The 18,450-nt window shown below is 35.1% G+C and overlaps 1 protein-coding gene across 2 annotated transcripts in view; it reads right to left on the bottom strand.

Moving 5' to 3' along the window:
• Positions 1-18,450, bottom strand: part of LRPPRC (leucine rich pentatricopeptide repeat containing) — a 110,165-nt gene that overhangs the window by 30,291 nt on the left and 61,424 nt on the right. For both annotated transcript variants that reach the window (XM_054474408.2, XM_054474407.2), the window contains 4 exons: positions 14,085-14,209; positions 13,515-13,621; positions 5,265-5,333; positions 4,439-4,529 (listed from right to left, as the gene is read on the bottom strand). In XM_054474408.2, coding sequence (XP_054330383.1) covers positions 4,439-4,529; positions 5,265-5,333; positions 13,515-13,621; positions 14,085-14,209 — 392 coding nt within the window. The remainder of the gene's footprint in view (positions 1-4,438; positions 4,530-5,264; positions 5,334-13,514; positions 13,622-14,084; positions 14,210-18,450) is intronic.

Below are 18,450 nucleotides of genomic sequence, written 5' to 3'. Positions count from 1 at the left end.
CCTTTAGCCTTTGCAAAGATCCTGTAGAGAGAGATATATATTATATATATATATATGGCATATGGCACCATATACATACATACATACGTGTACCGTATGCGATATACATATATCTGTGATTGTATGCGGTGCATACAGTATACATATATCTATGATCTTTGCAAAGGCTACAGGTACTGGTCCATGGTCTGTTAGGAACAGGGCTGCACAGCAGAATGTGTACGGTGGGTGGGCAAATGAGCATTACCCGCTGAGCTCCACCTCCTGTCAGATCAGCAACAGCATTAGATTCTCATAGGAGTGCAAACTCTATTGTGAACTGCGCATGTGAGGGATCTAGGTTGTGAACTCCTTATGAGAATCTAACTAATGCCTGATGATCTGAGGTGGAACAGTTTCATCCCCAAACCATCCCCATCGCCCACCACAACCTGGGCTGTGGAAAAATTGTCTTCCATGAAACCAGTCCCTGGTACCAAAAAGGTTGGGGGCTGCTGCCATATAGTACACAGCTGTGGTGTGTACTAAAATGATTGAAAGAGTGTAATTCTCTTTACAAGTGACAAATCTACAAACCTTTTCACTTAGTTGAATAGAGAATTGTCTATGTTTCTTCTGTTGACATGAAGAGTTTCTATGACCGTGTGTGATACATGGAATCTTCTTAGATTTCTTATCTCAACTGATAATGTTATCAGACTATTACAAGGGCTGGGAAGGAAATAGGCAGATCCCTTCATATTGAAAAGCCCATTTCCTTTCATGTGGTAATCCAGTCTTTACAAATAGCAAAAACTCCAGAATCAAAACTTTGTTTTTAGAAATTCTCATGGTTGGAAGAGGAAAGATCAAGTCATTTAATATAATAAATTAATTTCTGCTTGTGAAAAACTGGGGCAAGATACGAAAAATGTCACATGACACTAAGTGCAATACAATTATTAAATGCACAGAAAAACTGCTGTGTATTGGAAAGGATGGCCAATTCACAAAGTTACGTCTGAGATAAGCGGTTAGGGGGTGGCGGTGGACACAATGACATTTTCATAGTTAGCTAGTATAGTATTACATTGTTTGAATCTTTAGTAATCAGAATATGTTCATTTCACTTGTGTAATAATGGAGGAGGAAAAGGCCATACAATATGAAAAGAAATGTAAATGGCTATACATACTTGAAGAAATAATATATAAATAATTACTGAGATGGAATAAATGCTGAGGTTATACATACTTTTTAAATAGATTCAAAGAATTGTATTGCAAAATTACAAATGTAAGGCAGTTTGACTCTTGGATAGACTACTATACAAAGAAACTAATTTCTACTTTCTATCTGTAAAGAAGTGTTCAGAACATAAGAAAATGTTTGTCATATAGAAATAATAGAAAATTCCTTAAGCAAGTGAGGAAGTCATTTCATTCATGTAATTAATGTTTGTTATAGGTTCTAGAAGCTAATTTTGCAACACTGTCACAATGAAAGGTCAAAATATATTGGGAAGGATAGAAATGAAGTTTGAATTACGACAAAATTTTGTAACAGATCATGTTATATTGAGTCCATAGAAAATGAAAGCAGTTTTATATTAATAAAAGCTAGTATTTAACTGTATGTAGGACTTACGCAGTTCCATGGGTGTTGGCTGAGCTACATATCTTTGTTTTGTGCATGTTTCTGTAGTATGTTATGATTTACAACAAAATTAAGTGTGTATTAAGTATGTGAAAGGTACTGTTTTAAAATAAACGAAGGAAAGTTGCTTTTCAACAAATATCCAAAAATAACTACTAATCCAATCTCTTTCAAGGGCTAAAATCACATCCTAAGAAATCCACAATGCAAAATATGGATTTTTAAAAAGTATAATGAGGCCGAGGCGGGTGGATCACGAGGTCAGGAGATCGAGACCATCCTGGCTAACACAGTGAAACCCTGTCTCTACTAAAAATACAAAAAATTAGCCAGGTGTGGTGGCGGGCGCCCGTAGTCCCGGCTACTGGGAAGGCTGAGGCAAGAGAATGGTGTGATCCCGGGAGGCAGAGCTTGCAGTGAGCCGAGATCGCACCACTGCACTCCAGCCTGGGCAACACAGCAAGACTCAATTCATATCATATGTTCCATTTCAAAGCAACTGAGTCCATGTAACAATATTTAAATAGTGGCCCAAGTCTGAAGGCAAAATGCAGAAGGAGATAGCTTGCTTTTTCTTCAGAAAGGAAAGGATTAGGGCTATTATAACCAGATTATCTATTTATAACATGGCAGAAGGTAGGAAGTATACAAATGTGGTTAAAAAGAATATATACTTCTCTATAGGATTCCACTGGCTTCCAGCCTCCTAAGAAGCTAACCACACTCTCCCAACCTCCTCAAACTATTGACTCAAATACAATGCAAGAAGGAATTGGAGACAGGTGTCCAATAGGACAAATAGAGGAAATTAAGGACAAGAAAATAGTATTAAATTCAGAGACCATATATCCCCATTGGAAATTTTAAGATGAAGCTAAATGTTGTATATTTTTTTGTTTCTTAAAAAAAAAAAAAAAAAAAAAAGGCCAGGCACAGTGGCTCACACCTGTAATCCCAGCACTTTGGAAGGCTGAGGCAGGAAGACTGCTTGAGCTCAGGAGTTCAAGACCATCCTGGGCAACGTAGTGGGACCCCGTCTCCACAAAAAGTAAAATAAATAAATAAATAAATAAATAAATTATTAGCAAGGTGTGGTGGCACATGCCTGTAGTCCCAGCTACTTGAGAGGCTGAGGTGGGAGGATTTCTTGAGCCCAGGAGGTTGAGGCTGCAGTGAGCTCTGATCGTACCACTGTACTCTAGCCTGGGTGACCCTGTCTCAAAAACAAAGCAAAACTAATAGTAAAAGTTCTTCTGAATAGGAAGAGTAAGTTTGAGTGGCTGGCCACTTCTCACCTGGCCCTAGACTACCACATACTTATAGTTGTTCTTACCTGCTGCAGTGTTAAGACTTGGTGATGGAGCTGACCCTTTCAGCAGAGCACTACACCTTTACATCTGCAGTGCCTACCACAATGTCTACCACACAGTAAGGGCTTCATAGGTTTTTTTTTTTTTTCTGAATCCAAGTTTATATAGTCTTCTATGAGGACTACTTGAAATACTAAAACACATTTAGACATATAGTCAGTGCTTCTTTTGAACTTGGCACATTAGAATTTCATCATGAAATTGTTTTTAAAAGGAAGAAAAAGTAGGTAGAGTGGAATGTTAGTGCTCAAATACAGATTATAATTTGCAATTTGAGGACCAACTGCCTAAAATACAGGTTTTTAATTCTATACATTCAATACCAACCTCAGCATTGTGTGCAAGAATTTGATCATCGTTCAAGCCAAAGTCTTAAGAATTACACTGTGAAGTGTGTATTTCAATACAACCAAAAACTGGATTGTAAAATTTTAAGCAAGTTTAATTTTATTTACATCATCGAGATGTAAAATAAAGCTTTCAATGGTAATAAATACAAGTTTGAAAGGACAAATAAATCCCCTTATTCGTTTGAAGGGAAATTTGCCAAGAGAAAAGAAGAACAATAAATCTAGATAAATATCCATGAAACAAATAGGGAAAGGTCACTGGCTGTTCTAAGTGTTATTCCTCTCTACCGAAATATCCTAAAAGAAACTGTAAAGCTCCAAATGTGTACACTGGTATAAAAGTACTAGAGCATTGTTTGAAAAGACAGATCAAAAATTTCAGAAATGTCAAATACAAATACTAAGATTTCAGCCTCAGAAAACAGTTAAGGATGTGAATGAAGATTAAGGCACAAAAATGAATAACGTAGTGTTGTTTTAGAAATGGAAAATGGAAATCTATTCACAAACCCAGTAATAGGAGATGATAGACTGAACAAATTTTAGTACATCTATGCAGTATATAAGTTATTTGTAGGTGATTAAATATAGAAAAATGTTTGTAATATATAGCTGACTCAAAAATATATAATGACATTTTAAAAACTGTTTAACAATGAGTTTGTATATAGATATGCAAGATACGTATCTTTTTGCAAAAAGAAAAAAATCTCTACTTACATGAATGTGTTGGTGGTTACCTATTTATAAAAGTGACCAATAAATTTACCTGAACGTTTAAATAAAAAGAACAGAAAGACCGTTCTTACCTCAAAAAGTCCTATTAAATTCTGTGGTTCTGATGAAGGTTTTCGTACTTTCTCATTACTGCAGTAAGAATGTCAGAAATTATGAAGACATACAGTGTCTAGTGCTACGATATAACATTCTGTGATAAAATTCAATCTAGCCTCTACTTGAGCCTCTGTTGAATGAAAACTGCCTTCTGACAATCCCTGGAGCTCCCTCAAAACCAAATACTTCTTTCCTGCCACTGCCTTCAACAGAATAAATGAAAACATGAAGAATAGTTAAATCACTTACTATACAGTTTTAGCAGATTGTAGTACATCTGGTCTCTGTCACATTCAAATAGCTTCTGTGTCAGCTCCACTAATTTTTCCAGAGTTTCCACCTTAAAAGTAAGATCAAGAGATAGATCTACCTTGTGTAAAGGATGTATTTTATAGTTAACAAATAGCAGTGGAATAATCTTTCAAATTAGCTTTACCAAAAGGGCAGTTTAACTTCATTTCAAAAGTTAATGGGCTGAGCACAACAATATGAATGAACTTAATGCCACTGAATTGTATACTTATACAAAGTTAAATCATAAATCTTACATTATACTTATTTTACCACAATTTTAAAAATATTTGGAGTCAAGAACACAACATGAATAACCAATTCAAAGATATCTGGGTGGGAGAACTCAATGAGTGTATCGTACGTTAACAAAAATACTTCCCCCTCCAAACTTTACACTCTTCTTGCCCTGTGACTTTTACTTGGCATGATGCAAACAGGTACCTGCACCAGAGGAGGGCAAGCAGAAATTCCAGAGCTCTGGGAAGCAACTCCTCCTGCCACTAAGGACTAATGCAGGCTTAAAGTGCCAAGGACATAAGGTCAGCCTGCTCCAACCAACTAGTTAAAGATAAAATCATCAGGGCCCAGGTTAACAATTTAGGGTTTCTACTGCACCTCAGAAATAAGAAATAAGCCATTGCTTATCTGGCAAACGATCAAGATAAACACTGCTTCCACAATGCCCTGTCTCTCGAAGTCCCCAAATGTTCATGTGATACAGAGGACCCTTGCCTTCTACTCACAGTTTTAGGTGATTGAGACATCAGAATCAAATACAAACCTGATTATTTGCAACACATCTGTCACAAAACCACTGAAGCCTTGCAGATCGAGCTCTAATCCCTGGAGTCTGTAAAATAAAATAATCACATAGCACCCAAGGTAAGGCTTCGGCTGAATATTATTTTTTTCCTCAAAGACAGTTTCTTTTCTTATGAATTTGCTGCCAAATATATATACTAAACTTATATACTAAACTAAATATACTAGTATACAATCTATATACTAAATTTATACTGTAACTAATACAAACCATAATTAACCCCATAGTTATCAAAGACCTTTAAGTAAGAGTAGAACAGAGCATAAAACACAACCTATGCTTAACCTGTGCCTAGAAGACGCTGATTATTTCCAAATGCTGCACTGCAGGTCAAAGTTCATTCCATAAATCTTTAATTAATAAAATGGTTACACTTTCTTTAGTTCAAAAATAAGCGATAAACTAGAAAATGTCAAATAAAAAGAGTGTGTCAACATTCACATGCATGTGCTCTTATTTTTATTTTATTTTATTTTTTTTTTTAGACAGAGTCTCAATGGCATGATCTTGGCTCACTGCAACCTCTGCCTCATGGGTTCAAGCAATTCTCCTGCCTCAGCCTCCCAAGTAGTTAGGATTACAGGTGTGTGCCACCACGCCTGGCTAATTTTTGTATTTTTAGTAGAGACAGGTTGCACCATGTTGGCCAGGCTGGTCTCGAACTCCTAGCCTCAAGTGATCTGCCCACCTCAGCCTCCCAAAGTGCTGGGATTACAGGCGTGGGCCACCACACCTGACTGCATGTGCTCTTTCTCATTTACACGCTTTCTCTTGAACACACACACACTTACTTTATTCCAATAGACTCAGGAGACAAAAATTATCAATGTTACACAAAATAACAATTGTGACAATAATAAACCAATGGCTTTCGTTTTTAAAAGAAAATGCTTTGCAAACTTCACAGTGATAAAAGTACTCTAATGACTTTTGCCTAGCACCTAAAACTAAATGTTTAAAGAGCAAAACAAGCTAAGTACTTTAAAATTGGTTTATAGTCTCAGTTCATTTAAACAATTGAGACATATGTTATATCCTCAATTAGAAATTACTATCGTTTGGTCAATAAGTCTGGCTTCAAAGCACTTAGTTTACAATTTTGGATACTGGAATAAAAGACAAACCATTTCAACATAATTCCAAGGATTTGTCACTCTATAGTATTTTCATCATCTGCAAGAGGGCTTCACCATTAAATACTACATTTCAATCACAGCATTATGGTAAGAAAACTACATACTCATTAGCCCTGGCTGCTCCAGTCTAGAGGAGGTATCTTTACTGCTTTCTCCGCTCACTTCTGTTGATCAAACCAGGTATCCCTTGAATCTAATCTCTTATTTATAGGTCCTCATTATTTTTAATTTTAAAAAATAACATTGTACAACGTTAAATTAAGAACTGAAGTGGAAACTAACATCTTGCAGCTTTGGTGGGATGACAGAAAAATTGGTAGACTAGAAGTTGGATAACTTCTTCTCATTTCCTGTATCCACTTTTTGGGATACAAGAAATCAATGATGAATAAATTAGTCATTGAAATACAGTCTCAAATACTATTAATATCTACACTCAGGCACAATTTCTTCTCAAGGATTTTTCTTACGTTATTTGTTTTGTTTCACACGCGTAATACTGAAAATGAAACCAATGTCAATATATACTAAAAGCCCTTGAAAAACTATGAAATAATCCTCTTCAGAACACGGCAAAATGCAAGGGCTCCATTCACTTACAACTTTCAGTATTACTGCTGATCCAAATGCCAACAATCTAAACAGCACAACTTTTATGACATACTCTTTCTGTTTGTGGCTGATTAATCTGCCTGTCTTTGGCAGGACAGCTGATTTATATGGCAGATCTTCCCATGTTTCATTTTGAAATTGAGAACTGTTTTCATATATAAATCTCAATCATCAAAAGAACATCTAGGTCAGATTAACTAAATCTCCTAGGCTGCTGTAATGTCAAGATTTCTGGCTTATCTCTTAACATCTTATTGAATTTTAAACACTGCAAGTTGAAAGCAGAAATAGAAAATGTAATAAAAACATGGAGAAGAATAGAATTCTAATTGGGATGTTAAATACAACATGAAAAACAGTTAATGTTAATTAAACTCATCTTTAGTTCTTTCTGTGTCGCTACATACAATCTATCTAATGAATAGTGAGGATACAATAATTATTTTTATAGAAACAATTGCATGTTTGTTTCCACCTGAGCTACTGTGCTTCAAACCACAACTTTCTGCAGTTGTAATTCACTACTACGTTTACTTGTATAGGGGAAAAAAGTAATCCAAAGTCAAAAATAACTGTCATTACTTTAATTTCATTACAACACTCTGATGTAAATTTACCATAAAAAGCTTATCATAAGCTTCTATGTATACTAGTAAAAATAGATATCCAATAATTATTACCTGTTAAGTAAAAAGAAATGAAAGTTTTTCTACTGCATTTCAAACTCTGTCTCAAGGAAGATTATCCTGAATTTAACTCAAATAGAAATTTTCACCTGTTCTGATTTTTCTTGCCATTACTGCTGAAGATGTCAAATGAAATCAACAACAAAAACTGCCCGCCCTAGCCTCATGTCCCCTAGTTAACATAGTAGGAGGAAAAATCATGTGCATAAGGGCTTTAAAGAAGGGACAGACAAAGACAAGAATGCTGGAGAAGGTGGTATGCACCTGTAGTCCCAGCTACTCGGGAGACTGAAATAGGAGAACTGCTTGAGGCCAGGAGTTAAAGGCTGTGGTGTGTTATGATTGCACCTGTGAATACCCAATGCACTCCAGTCTGGGCAACACAGTGTGACCCTGTCTCTTAAAAAAAAGGAAAACAACATCCCCACCCCAACCCAAGTACTGTTCAAGTACAACTGACCCTTGAACAATACAGGAGTTAGAGTTTGACCATCTGTGCAGTCAAAAATCCACATATAACTTTTGACTTCCCAAAGACTGAACTACTAATAGCCTACTGTTGACTGGAAGTCTTACCAATAGCAAATAGTCGATTAACACATATTCTGTATGTTACATGTATTAAATACTATATCCTTATAATAAAGTAAGCTACAGCAAGAAAATGTTAAGAAAATCGTAAGAAAAATACATTTACAGCACTGTATTTTTTGATACCGTAAGTTTATGACATCTTTTTACAAGATGAATTTCTACCTAAAATGGCAGGCAACCAGAGCTGCAGACCTCAATCTACAGTACATATCAAGCAATTCATCCTTTTCTTGAAATGTCACAACTTTACTTCTTAGAAGCACTTCCAGCATCACTAGTGATACTGTGTATGGAAGTCATGGTGTTATTCAAAATAATTACAGTAATACAGTAAGTACTATAGTGAATTTTATGTACTTATGACTAGTACTTCGTTACTTTTGTTTCCATTTCTCTCAGCTGTGAATGGCAGCATGTATAGTCTATGTGTGTGTAAGTTTTGATAAACGTTAACTTTTAATAATAGATTTGTATACGTTTTATGGTAGCAAATAAGATAGACTAGAATCTGCCTATATTTTAAGCATTCATGACATACCTTTTTCTTGATTTTTTTCAGTATTTCTAGGCTATGAAGTTCATCTGCGAGTTTTTTCAAATCTCCAAAAACTTTTCCAGTATATTTAATGAAGAAAAACCTACATGTAAGTGGACCTACACAATCCAAACCTATGTTGTTCAAGGATCAACTATATTTATCCCCATAGCTAGCACAGAACAAGGGAGCAAAAAAGGTCTCATGCTACTATTAAGTCTTTTAGCATTTGTCCTTTTCTCTAAAATTTTCCAAGATAGACTTGAAGACCATGTATAATAAGCAGGAAAATATGGCTGAGCAAGTCCAATTAACAAACTATCATGAACTAAAAATTATCCACTTGACCAGGTGTTATAGGAGATACTAAACTAACTCACAAAAGGGTGCATATATTTACATGAGAACTGACATATCTTGAAATTTTGGAAGACAAGACAAAACAAAAACAAACAAACAAACCCTAGCTCTAAAATCCACTGTCTGTGTATACGATCCACGCTGGCTTATTAAGGAAGGCAATTGGGATAAAAATTCCTGAATCAGATCTGGAGAAGAACAAAAGGAAGAGTAACAAAGACTGGGAGATCACTGGAATCCAAACTTTTGGTCTTAAATCAAAAGCCATCATGAGAGTTTTTCCCCCACTGAGAAGAGATCAAAATTTACTCTGGCTGCAGTGTGATGGAAAGGCAAAACAGCAGATAAGGAGAGGGGGAAAAGTCAAGAAAGAGGAATTCCGGAGAAAGGGTAAGTTGTTTTTGATAGTTCAGATATTGAGGGGTCATGAGATCACGGAGGTAGGATGGTACAGGGGAACCAATAGAAAACAGAAACTCAGGGCCTGGTTTCAAATTCCGTAACTACTATACATTGAGTATCCCTTATCCAAAATGCTTGGGACCAGAAGCATTCCAGATTTCAGATTTTTCTGACTTCTGGAATATCTATATTATTTACTGGTTGAACATCCCAAGTTCGAAAATCCAAAATCTTGTAAGCATTATTTTTAATGGGCACATCATTCCATTTCATAAACAAACTGAAGTTCATTTGCGCCCTTTCTCCTTTGAGAAAAACTGTCACTGTTACAGGTAATAATCATAATTCACATCTTTACCTACTTTGGTTTTCAGATGATTTACTTAGTATCATTTCTCAAAAGTGGGTCAAATGTCATTACCATTTTGAAAGCCCCTGATACATAAAGACAGTAATGTTGTTATGTCTTTAAGGATGGGACCTCCTTTATGGTTCCTAGTAGCAGAGCCAGAACTAAAACTCAGGGTTCGTGAGTTCTAGTCCAATACTCCTATTGCTAGAAATTATGGTAAAAGAAGGTATTTCTCTGTAAACAAACAAACAGAAAAATGACTTCATTCTTTTACTCTATGACCTTTTCAGGTACTTCATTTACCTCCCAGGAAGACAGTGTTGCAGACCATACAAATAAAGTATCACTTTTTGGGTTACTCATTCTTTTTTTTCCAAGACCAGACATTAAATCCAGGGAGAGATTATATATACAAGCAAAAAAGTTAAATAATGTATGAAACGTTACCATATTAAAGGTTTCTATCAAGAAATATATTATTTAATTTAACTCTTAGCCCTTTGAGCAGTTCTGCAATCACTTACTAAATGCCTGTCATGTGCCAGGCACTGCTAAGTTCTCAGAACCAACACAAAGATGAGAAAAAAGTTCTGCTTTAAACTTAGCATTTCTTATTCTAACCTCTTCCCTTGGGTTTGATTCCCAAGAATTCTTAAGACAGCCTACAGAGGATGTATCTGCAGAAGAGACAAAAGGGTTGACCTCTACACAGGAAAGAATGGCATAGAGAAGGAAGGGAATCAAACTAGCATTTATTAAATGTCTGATAATGTACCAGACAATCCAGATGTCATTTTATTAGTGTTATCTAATAAGAGTTCTGAGAGGCAGAAGAAGGATAAAGGGAGGAACCTCTTTGCTGCCTCAGGGCCCTTGCACAGGCAGTTCCTTCTGCCTGGAATGCTTTTGTCTCTACTCTTAAGTGCAGATGCACAATTCATCTTTTAATTCTCACCGTAAACATTGCTACACTCAAAATTAAGGTAATGGTGGTGGATTTTTATGACACTTTACTCAGTCATCTCAAATGCTATGTAAATGACGGATAGAGACCTGAGTTAACAGAAAATAGGGTGAATTAACATAGGTACAAGATAAACGAAGCTCTTAGATCTGATACAGTATCTCCTGTCATGAACCCTTAAAGGTGGCATTGGCAGATTTCTTCATCTGAAACCTCCAGAATGAAGCTCTTTAGCCAAGGTGATTGATAGCATTTGCATGGCTTCCCAGTTGGATCAGTTTCCCCTTCCCTCCTTCCTTTCCTTCTCAGTCTTTCTCCCTTCCCTTCATTCTAGTCGAAGAGATAGACCTTTAAAAAGAGAATCTACAGAATGTAGTAACTGCTATAAGATGAAGTGTTGTAGAAAGGACTTTTTTCAGACTAGGTCTTTCTGAGGATTGCTTGTGCCCAGGAGGTCAAGGCTGCAGTAAGCTAAGCCACCACTGTACTACAGCCTGGGTAACAAAGCAAGACCCTGTCTCAAAAAAAAAAAGAAAAAAAAAAGACTGGAGACTGTCAAATATACTACATATAACACATGATACATGTATGCCAACTCATCTTAAAAACAAACAAAAAAGGTGATATTTACACATTGAACCTTGCCTATATCTTTCTTCATTTAATGAGCTTATGACTGGTTTATCTAATTATTTCCACAATGCTTCAAATACACAGCAGCTCTGTAAATTCAACCGCAGTGAATCTACCCAATGATAAAACACTATTGCTTTTTTTGGGAATGATAAAAATGTTGCTCATGACTTGTAGTATTCTTTCTGTAAAGCTATTCTTCACCCTTTAAAAAATTCTGTACACACCTACTATGAAAATTCTGTCATCAGCAGACAGCCATTCCTAAATGTGGTTGTACTCTGGCAAAGCTCTAAGTAATTAAGAGGCAGTCTTCTCTTGCCTATTCATGTGGCAAACATGTACCTTATGTGGAACATCATATTTTGAATTATGTGAGGTAAAGAAGACAACACAATCCCTACCTTTAAGGGGCAAAGGGAATATTATTGATCACTTACCATAATCCAGGAAACATGCAAGCTGCTTTACATACATTATGTGATTGAATCTTAAAGACAGATATTATGTTCTCTTTTATACATGAGGAAGCTCAGAAAGGTTTAATAACTTGTCCATTATCACATAAGCAGGTAGATGGCAAAACAAGAAATCACTCTTCTGCCTCTGGCTCTATTACACCTTACTACACAAAGACAGGCACATGCATTCCTCCTGTAGAACCTCTCAAAGCTGAGCTTCATTTCCGTTCTATCAGTGACCTGCTAATACTGACACTGTACCTACAGAGGAGCAGAACTCAATAGCCAGACAGCTCTTCTCACGTTTGGATTCACTGTACTTTCAGAAGTGAATGTGGAAGAAAAATTATACCAGTTTCTAGAAAATGTAAATGAACCACTTAAGCTACAGAAGTGCCTGTCCAAGATAGCACGATAGCATGCCCCACTGTCCGCTGACAAGTGGGCAGATTGAGTCATAAAATGGAAAGAGAAGAAAGTTCTGAATTAATTTCACAGTCCTCCTTTTCTATACTACACCGTTCTCTTCTTCAAAAAACATCAGGAGGAAAAAAATACAGTTTTCTGGGTTGTGTGCCTACATTTTCAGTTTCATGATAAGCAGTCATCAATACACAAATAAAGAGGTCAAACACCACTTTTGCATCCTGTCCCCTGTGTATTTTTGGGAAACGACATTGACTTAAAAGCGAAGTATAATCTGAGAAAACCCATGATTACTGATGTATTTATAAGTTAACAGTTTTAATCACATGAAATAATTTTTCTTAAGGCAATGGGTCCATCTTCTGAGGAATGTTTTGTTTTCTTAGTGGACACAGAATTGTTTAATAGTGAAATTAATCACAATTTGGACACACTTTATAGTTGGCCCTTGACTTATCAATTCCACTAAGCAAAATTTAGTAAAACCTAGATAAAATATACTAATCCTAAATAGGCCAGGTTTGTCACCTACCATTTCCCATAAGCTGCTTACCATAGTGGGGGAAAAAAAAAGAAGAAAATTTAAATTAAATGCCAAACAGTTGCAGACAGCACTTGTTTGGCTGATTAACTTGTAGACAAGCATTACAAATAAATCTGAGCATGGTCTGCAGCAAATTAAATTCCACTGCTTTTAAGAACAAAGAATTCTTTGGCAAAGAGGATTAGCAACTTTACACCCAGGAATGCCAGTTTAATTTAATTGTTCCACAATCCAAGATTTAATATGCAAATATCATTTTGATATATAATAGTGAATTTAACAAAGTGAGGAAACAAATTTAATATACAACCAGACTGCTTTTTCTGAACTGTAATTATATACAATAAAGAAGCTGGCCGAGATCCCCCTCCCCCAACATTACTGGGATTGAATTCTATTAACATGAATCAGAACAAGTGTAATTAAAGGTTAAAATTTTTAAATGTATTCTAATTAAGAGTCTAAATAGCTCTACAATTAGAATACTGTAGTTAAAATCACACCTCAATGATCTTCTTGGCCTCTTTGTAATTTCCTGTTTGTAGGAAGGCAAAGAAGAGATCATAGAGCATCATCATTTCACCTTTTTCTTGGCTCACAAAGTCCATTGCTAGGTAGGAGAGAAAAAATATATATATTAGGAGAAAAAAAAAAAACCCAGAAAAACAGTATCATATGAAGTTCTAGACAAATACTAGAGAAATTTATTTTAAAAACAAATATTAAGAATAACTTAAAGAATATAGCTATATCGACTAATTAAGTACCTAACAGAGTAGCTTCAAAGAGAACTAGTGAGGATAAGGGTAAAAAAAAATCTTCATAAAGGCAGATCACCAAGAAGTAGAACACAAAAATAACAGACATTTTTTCAAAATGAATAGTTACTAAAAAAATCAAGAACATGTATAATATTGGAAATCTACCTGATATTTTTCTTTTAGATTTCACAAGTATAAAGAAAGTTTATCTGAATGTGCTGGCCTTCTGCTGAAGTTTCTCTTAACAACACACTAAGATTAAATCAGCAAGAAGGGAAAAAAACTACATTAAGATATTAGAAAGTGACTCACCTTTCTGAATTAGATCAGTCTCGCCTTTCTCTACCAGTTTACACAAGACATCATGAATCCTTGGTAATACTTTATACTTTTCATAGCAGTCAATGGCGACCTCAAGAGCAGTAGATATGTCACCCCTTAGAAACAAAAAAATTAACAATGAATAAAATAAATCTAATTCAGCTTAGTCTCTCAGTAATACTTTAGAGAGATGTTTAATGACCAGTTAATATGTAAACAACTGAGCTTTACTTAAGGTAGAAAACCACAAAGCTAAAATGGGGGAAAAAAAGAAAGAAACAATCTTTATATATAAGTAAATATTCAGAATACATACATCATCAGCAATCCACTATTTACCCTGCTTCATCTTTTATTATTTCGTGTGTTAAAGGGTACTTTTTAAAAAAGTCCAAATAGATTAAGGCATTCTCTGATTTTATTATAAATTCTGACTTTATGTAGAAAGTTGCTGTAAGAATGTATTACTTCTGAAAGCAAGGACTACCGTCAAATACTTTTTTCCAATCACTTACGTGCCTTTAACAATTGTACCTCAACAATTTCAGATTTGGTAAACGTTATTAAATGTCCACCAATAGCTAATAAGGAATTTTCAAGAACTTTTTCATCTTTATCATAATATTTTTTGTACTGCCACCTTACTAGCCAAGTAGGAAATAACCTCAAGTTTCATATATATAGGAACTTACTATTATGAAAACTAGGATATTCGTGTTGGTCAGTGAATTCTAAGAGAATTCTAAATACTTTTTTCATTAAAGGGTAAGCTTTTAAAAATTATGTCCAATTATAAAGTCAAGCCTTCTTTTATGTGGTGAGAAATTAAAATAAAAAGACACTGTCATTAAATCAGTTTGTTAAACAACAGTGTGATACTATATTCTTGTGGGTCCTTAAAAAGTATTTTTCCCCCCTTTAAAAGGACAATTTGCTTTCAATTTACTTTAACCCTTTCTTTATTAAAAGTTATTTGTAATTTCTCTCTTACCATACTGAAATAAAATTCACAGGTAATATAAAAAAAATAAAAAAAATAAAAGGACAATGTTAGTATGAGAAATATTTAAGACCTTGCAAGACCAGGTGCGGTGGCTCAAGCCTGTAATCCCAGCACTTTGGGAGGCCGAGGAGGGCGGATCACCTGAGGTGGAGAAACCCCATCTCTATTAAAAATACAAAATTAGCCAGGCCTGATGGCACATGCCTGTAATCCCAACTAATCGGGTGGCTGAGGCAGGAGAATCCCTTGAACCCGGGAGGTGGAGGTTGCAGTGAGCCAAGATTGTGCCACTGCACTCCAGCCTGGGCAACAAAAGTGAAACTCTGTTTCAAAAAAAAAAAGAAATCCCTTGGAAGAAATTATAGAGATTATATGATCCAATTCTACTTGCCACCCCCTTTTACTTTCAAAGAAATAATGAAGTTGGGGCATCTAGAGACTGGCTGATTTGACTAAGGCTACCAGGTAAACAGAGGAAGGTACTAGCAAGCAAGTCACTGGACTTCTCATTGTCAGTTCAGTACATCTAATTACACATTATGCTTTATTAAAAGCACTGGTATTTGAATAATGTAATAAAGTGGTGCAATTTGGAATGAGAAATTAATGATTTATGAAAAGTGAGTATGAAAGGTATTTTAAAAAGAGGCATGGTTAGAGACATGGCTCCAAGTACAACTAGTGACAATTAGTGAAAATCTTTGTAGAGAATATAAATTTCTCATACACATAACAGTTTTTAAAACCAGAAAGTCCTTTTATACTTCCTGTTAAAGACTTCACATTTTTGTCTATTATACAAATGTTACATTGCCCTAAATTGAATTACTATTTTATCAAGATCTGATTTTAAGCTGTACCAAAAAAGTAAAAGACAACGAAGAAATGCTAATTTTATTGCAATAATAGTGACACAGTGAAAACGAGCCTATCCTGATGGAACTCTTACCTTATCCCCTTACTAAGCCCTGTTTACAGTGCATCTTCTGGCACCCCACAGAGTCATTTGAATTTTTGTCATTTGGGGTGAAGACTAAATTACAGGTTAATTTCAAACTGCAAGTAGATGTTGCAGGCTGGATTACTGTCATACAAGAGAAATGGTACAGTAGCTACCACATATGATATAAAGCTTTATATAATCAGTATTTTCCCTTACTTCAGACACAGGTTCAGTTATTGCCTTTCTATAACTCCGCTTAACGAAAAACTACTAAAACATTTTTTAAGAGCAAAGCTAACACATAGGATTTTTTTTAAGCGGCATGATTTGCTTTTCCAGATCAATTCCCAAACTAGAATAGTATTGTCTCAATTGTATTTCCCCCTACATTAGGTCAAAGCTATCAATAAATGAATGAATAATTGTTCTGTCAATCAAAGCGACATGTTAATAGTCTTTGGTCTCCAAATATATGCTTCTGAAGATTATACATGTTCATCAGAACAACAGAAAAGACAAGAATAGCAAAATGGAAATAATTCATATATTTGTTAGTAATTTTAAGAACCAATGTTACTGCTCTTAGGATGCCAACAAAATGAATTAGAAATTTATAATGAAATACCTCCTACTAAGTGTACTGGAGATAAAAATAAAGTAAATGACTACTCAGTTCTTCAGTCTCTATTATCTAATTCTGACTTGTGGTTGGATCATGTCATTTTAAAAGACAAAAATTTACATTCCCCACATAATTTATGTCACTATTAATCTTTCATAATAAAGCTTGAAAACTTAGGTGATGATAGAAATGAAAAATATGTTTAAAAGCACCTAAAATTTGCATTGCTATGAAGATAGCTATGTAGTCATAGGACTTTGGATTTCCATCCCAACTGATAAGAGTACTTATGCTACTCAGCTGTAGCAATGTGATACATTTCTAGAAGTGGTGATGAAAAGCAGATTATCACAACAGCTGAACTCAAGGACATTTGGGTTCCCTCCTAGTTCTAACAGGTTCTATGACTCTGTGCCTATTAGGTTCATCTAAAGTGTTTTGCACAAGCAGAGAAAATCGTCAGGTGAAAATACCACTTTTATTAGGCAGGATGAAATCAGTAAGGGAAGCACAATATCAAAAGGAGAAAGGTAAAAATTGCTTTACAGCCAAAATGTGGGACAACACATTACCAATCAGTCTACTTCTAGCTTCTGTGACCCAAAGTGATCTGTGAATTTCTTTGAGCACTGGAAATGATTTAAATCCTACTAAGAAATAACAATAATCCTTTGAAGAAATTAATGTTGACACATTAATTTTGCATTCAAAACTTTGAGCCCATGCTTGTATCAGCATATATGCATAATTCCTAAAGCTTCACATACAAATATTTAAAGGCTCACTCCTAATAAAAATTTAGTCAATGCTTTCACAAATGACACTAAAAGAAAATCAACTCTAGAGCATACTATTATCTTTTATTAAAAAAAAAAAATCAAGATACCTCCCTCAGAATTTCAATAGACTACATAATTTTCATGCATAAAACTATGTACACTAATAAAAAGTAAGCAGTCATTTTAAAAAGCAGTATTTTGTTTGGTGCAAATTAAAAATATAAGCTTTACCAAAATTCTGTAAGTCTATGAAATAAAGGTAAAATTGAGGAAAAGATTCTGTAATTCTAAATTTTAAGAACATATATATGAGATAGGCTGGGTCCAGCAAGAAATTTGGAAACTTAAAACAGAGTTAAATTCATTAACTTGAATGGACTCACTTGGCCTGTAGCAAAATTCATTCTAGAATCTAGAATTCACTTCTTAAGGGAACATGACTACAAAGAACTACGACAAACTACAATTTTTCATTATTACATGGAAGAACATCCAGAAAAATAAGCTTGAAGCTCAGATGGCAAATCTGATAGTACCACTTGTTTGAGTCCTCATTCTGAAACTGAAGTATGCTATAACGTCACTAACAGAAAAACAAACACCACATAGGATGTAAGTTTGCTGGACAGACATTTCTATGGGACATCCACCAATCATAAAACTATCTACTTTGAGATACCAAGAAACATGTACTCCTAAAACTCATATACATTCCTCAATACATATACCTGTAAAAATCATAAATGTGTTTCATACAATCTGGAATTGTTAAAAACAACCACGGTGACAACTATCTATTTATCTATTAGTAGCTTTAAACTTAGTCTCGTAATTTATACTAAGTAACTTTCTAATCCCAGAGAGTATACTTAAACAACAAAAGATGGCCAGGCGCGGTGGCTCACGCCTGTAATCCCAGCACTTTGGGAGGCTGAGGTGGGCGGATCATGCGGTCAGGAGATCGACACCATCCTGGCTAACATGGTGAAACCCTGTCTCCACTAAAAATA

Source organism: Pongo pygmaeus, chromosome 12 (assembly GCF_028885625.2).
Source record: "Pongo pygmaeus isolate AG05252 chromosome 12, NHGRI_mPonPyg2-v2.0_pri, whole genome shotgun sequence".
NCBI classification, from domain to species: domain Eukaryota; kingdom Metazoa; phylum Chordata; class Mammalia; order Primates; family Hominidae; genus Pongo; species Pongo pygmaeus.
Note: the sequence above shows the minus strand (reverse complement) of the source record. Positions and strands in the feature narration are given on the sequence as shown.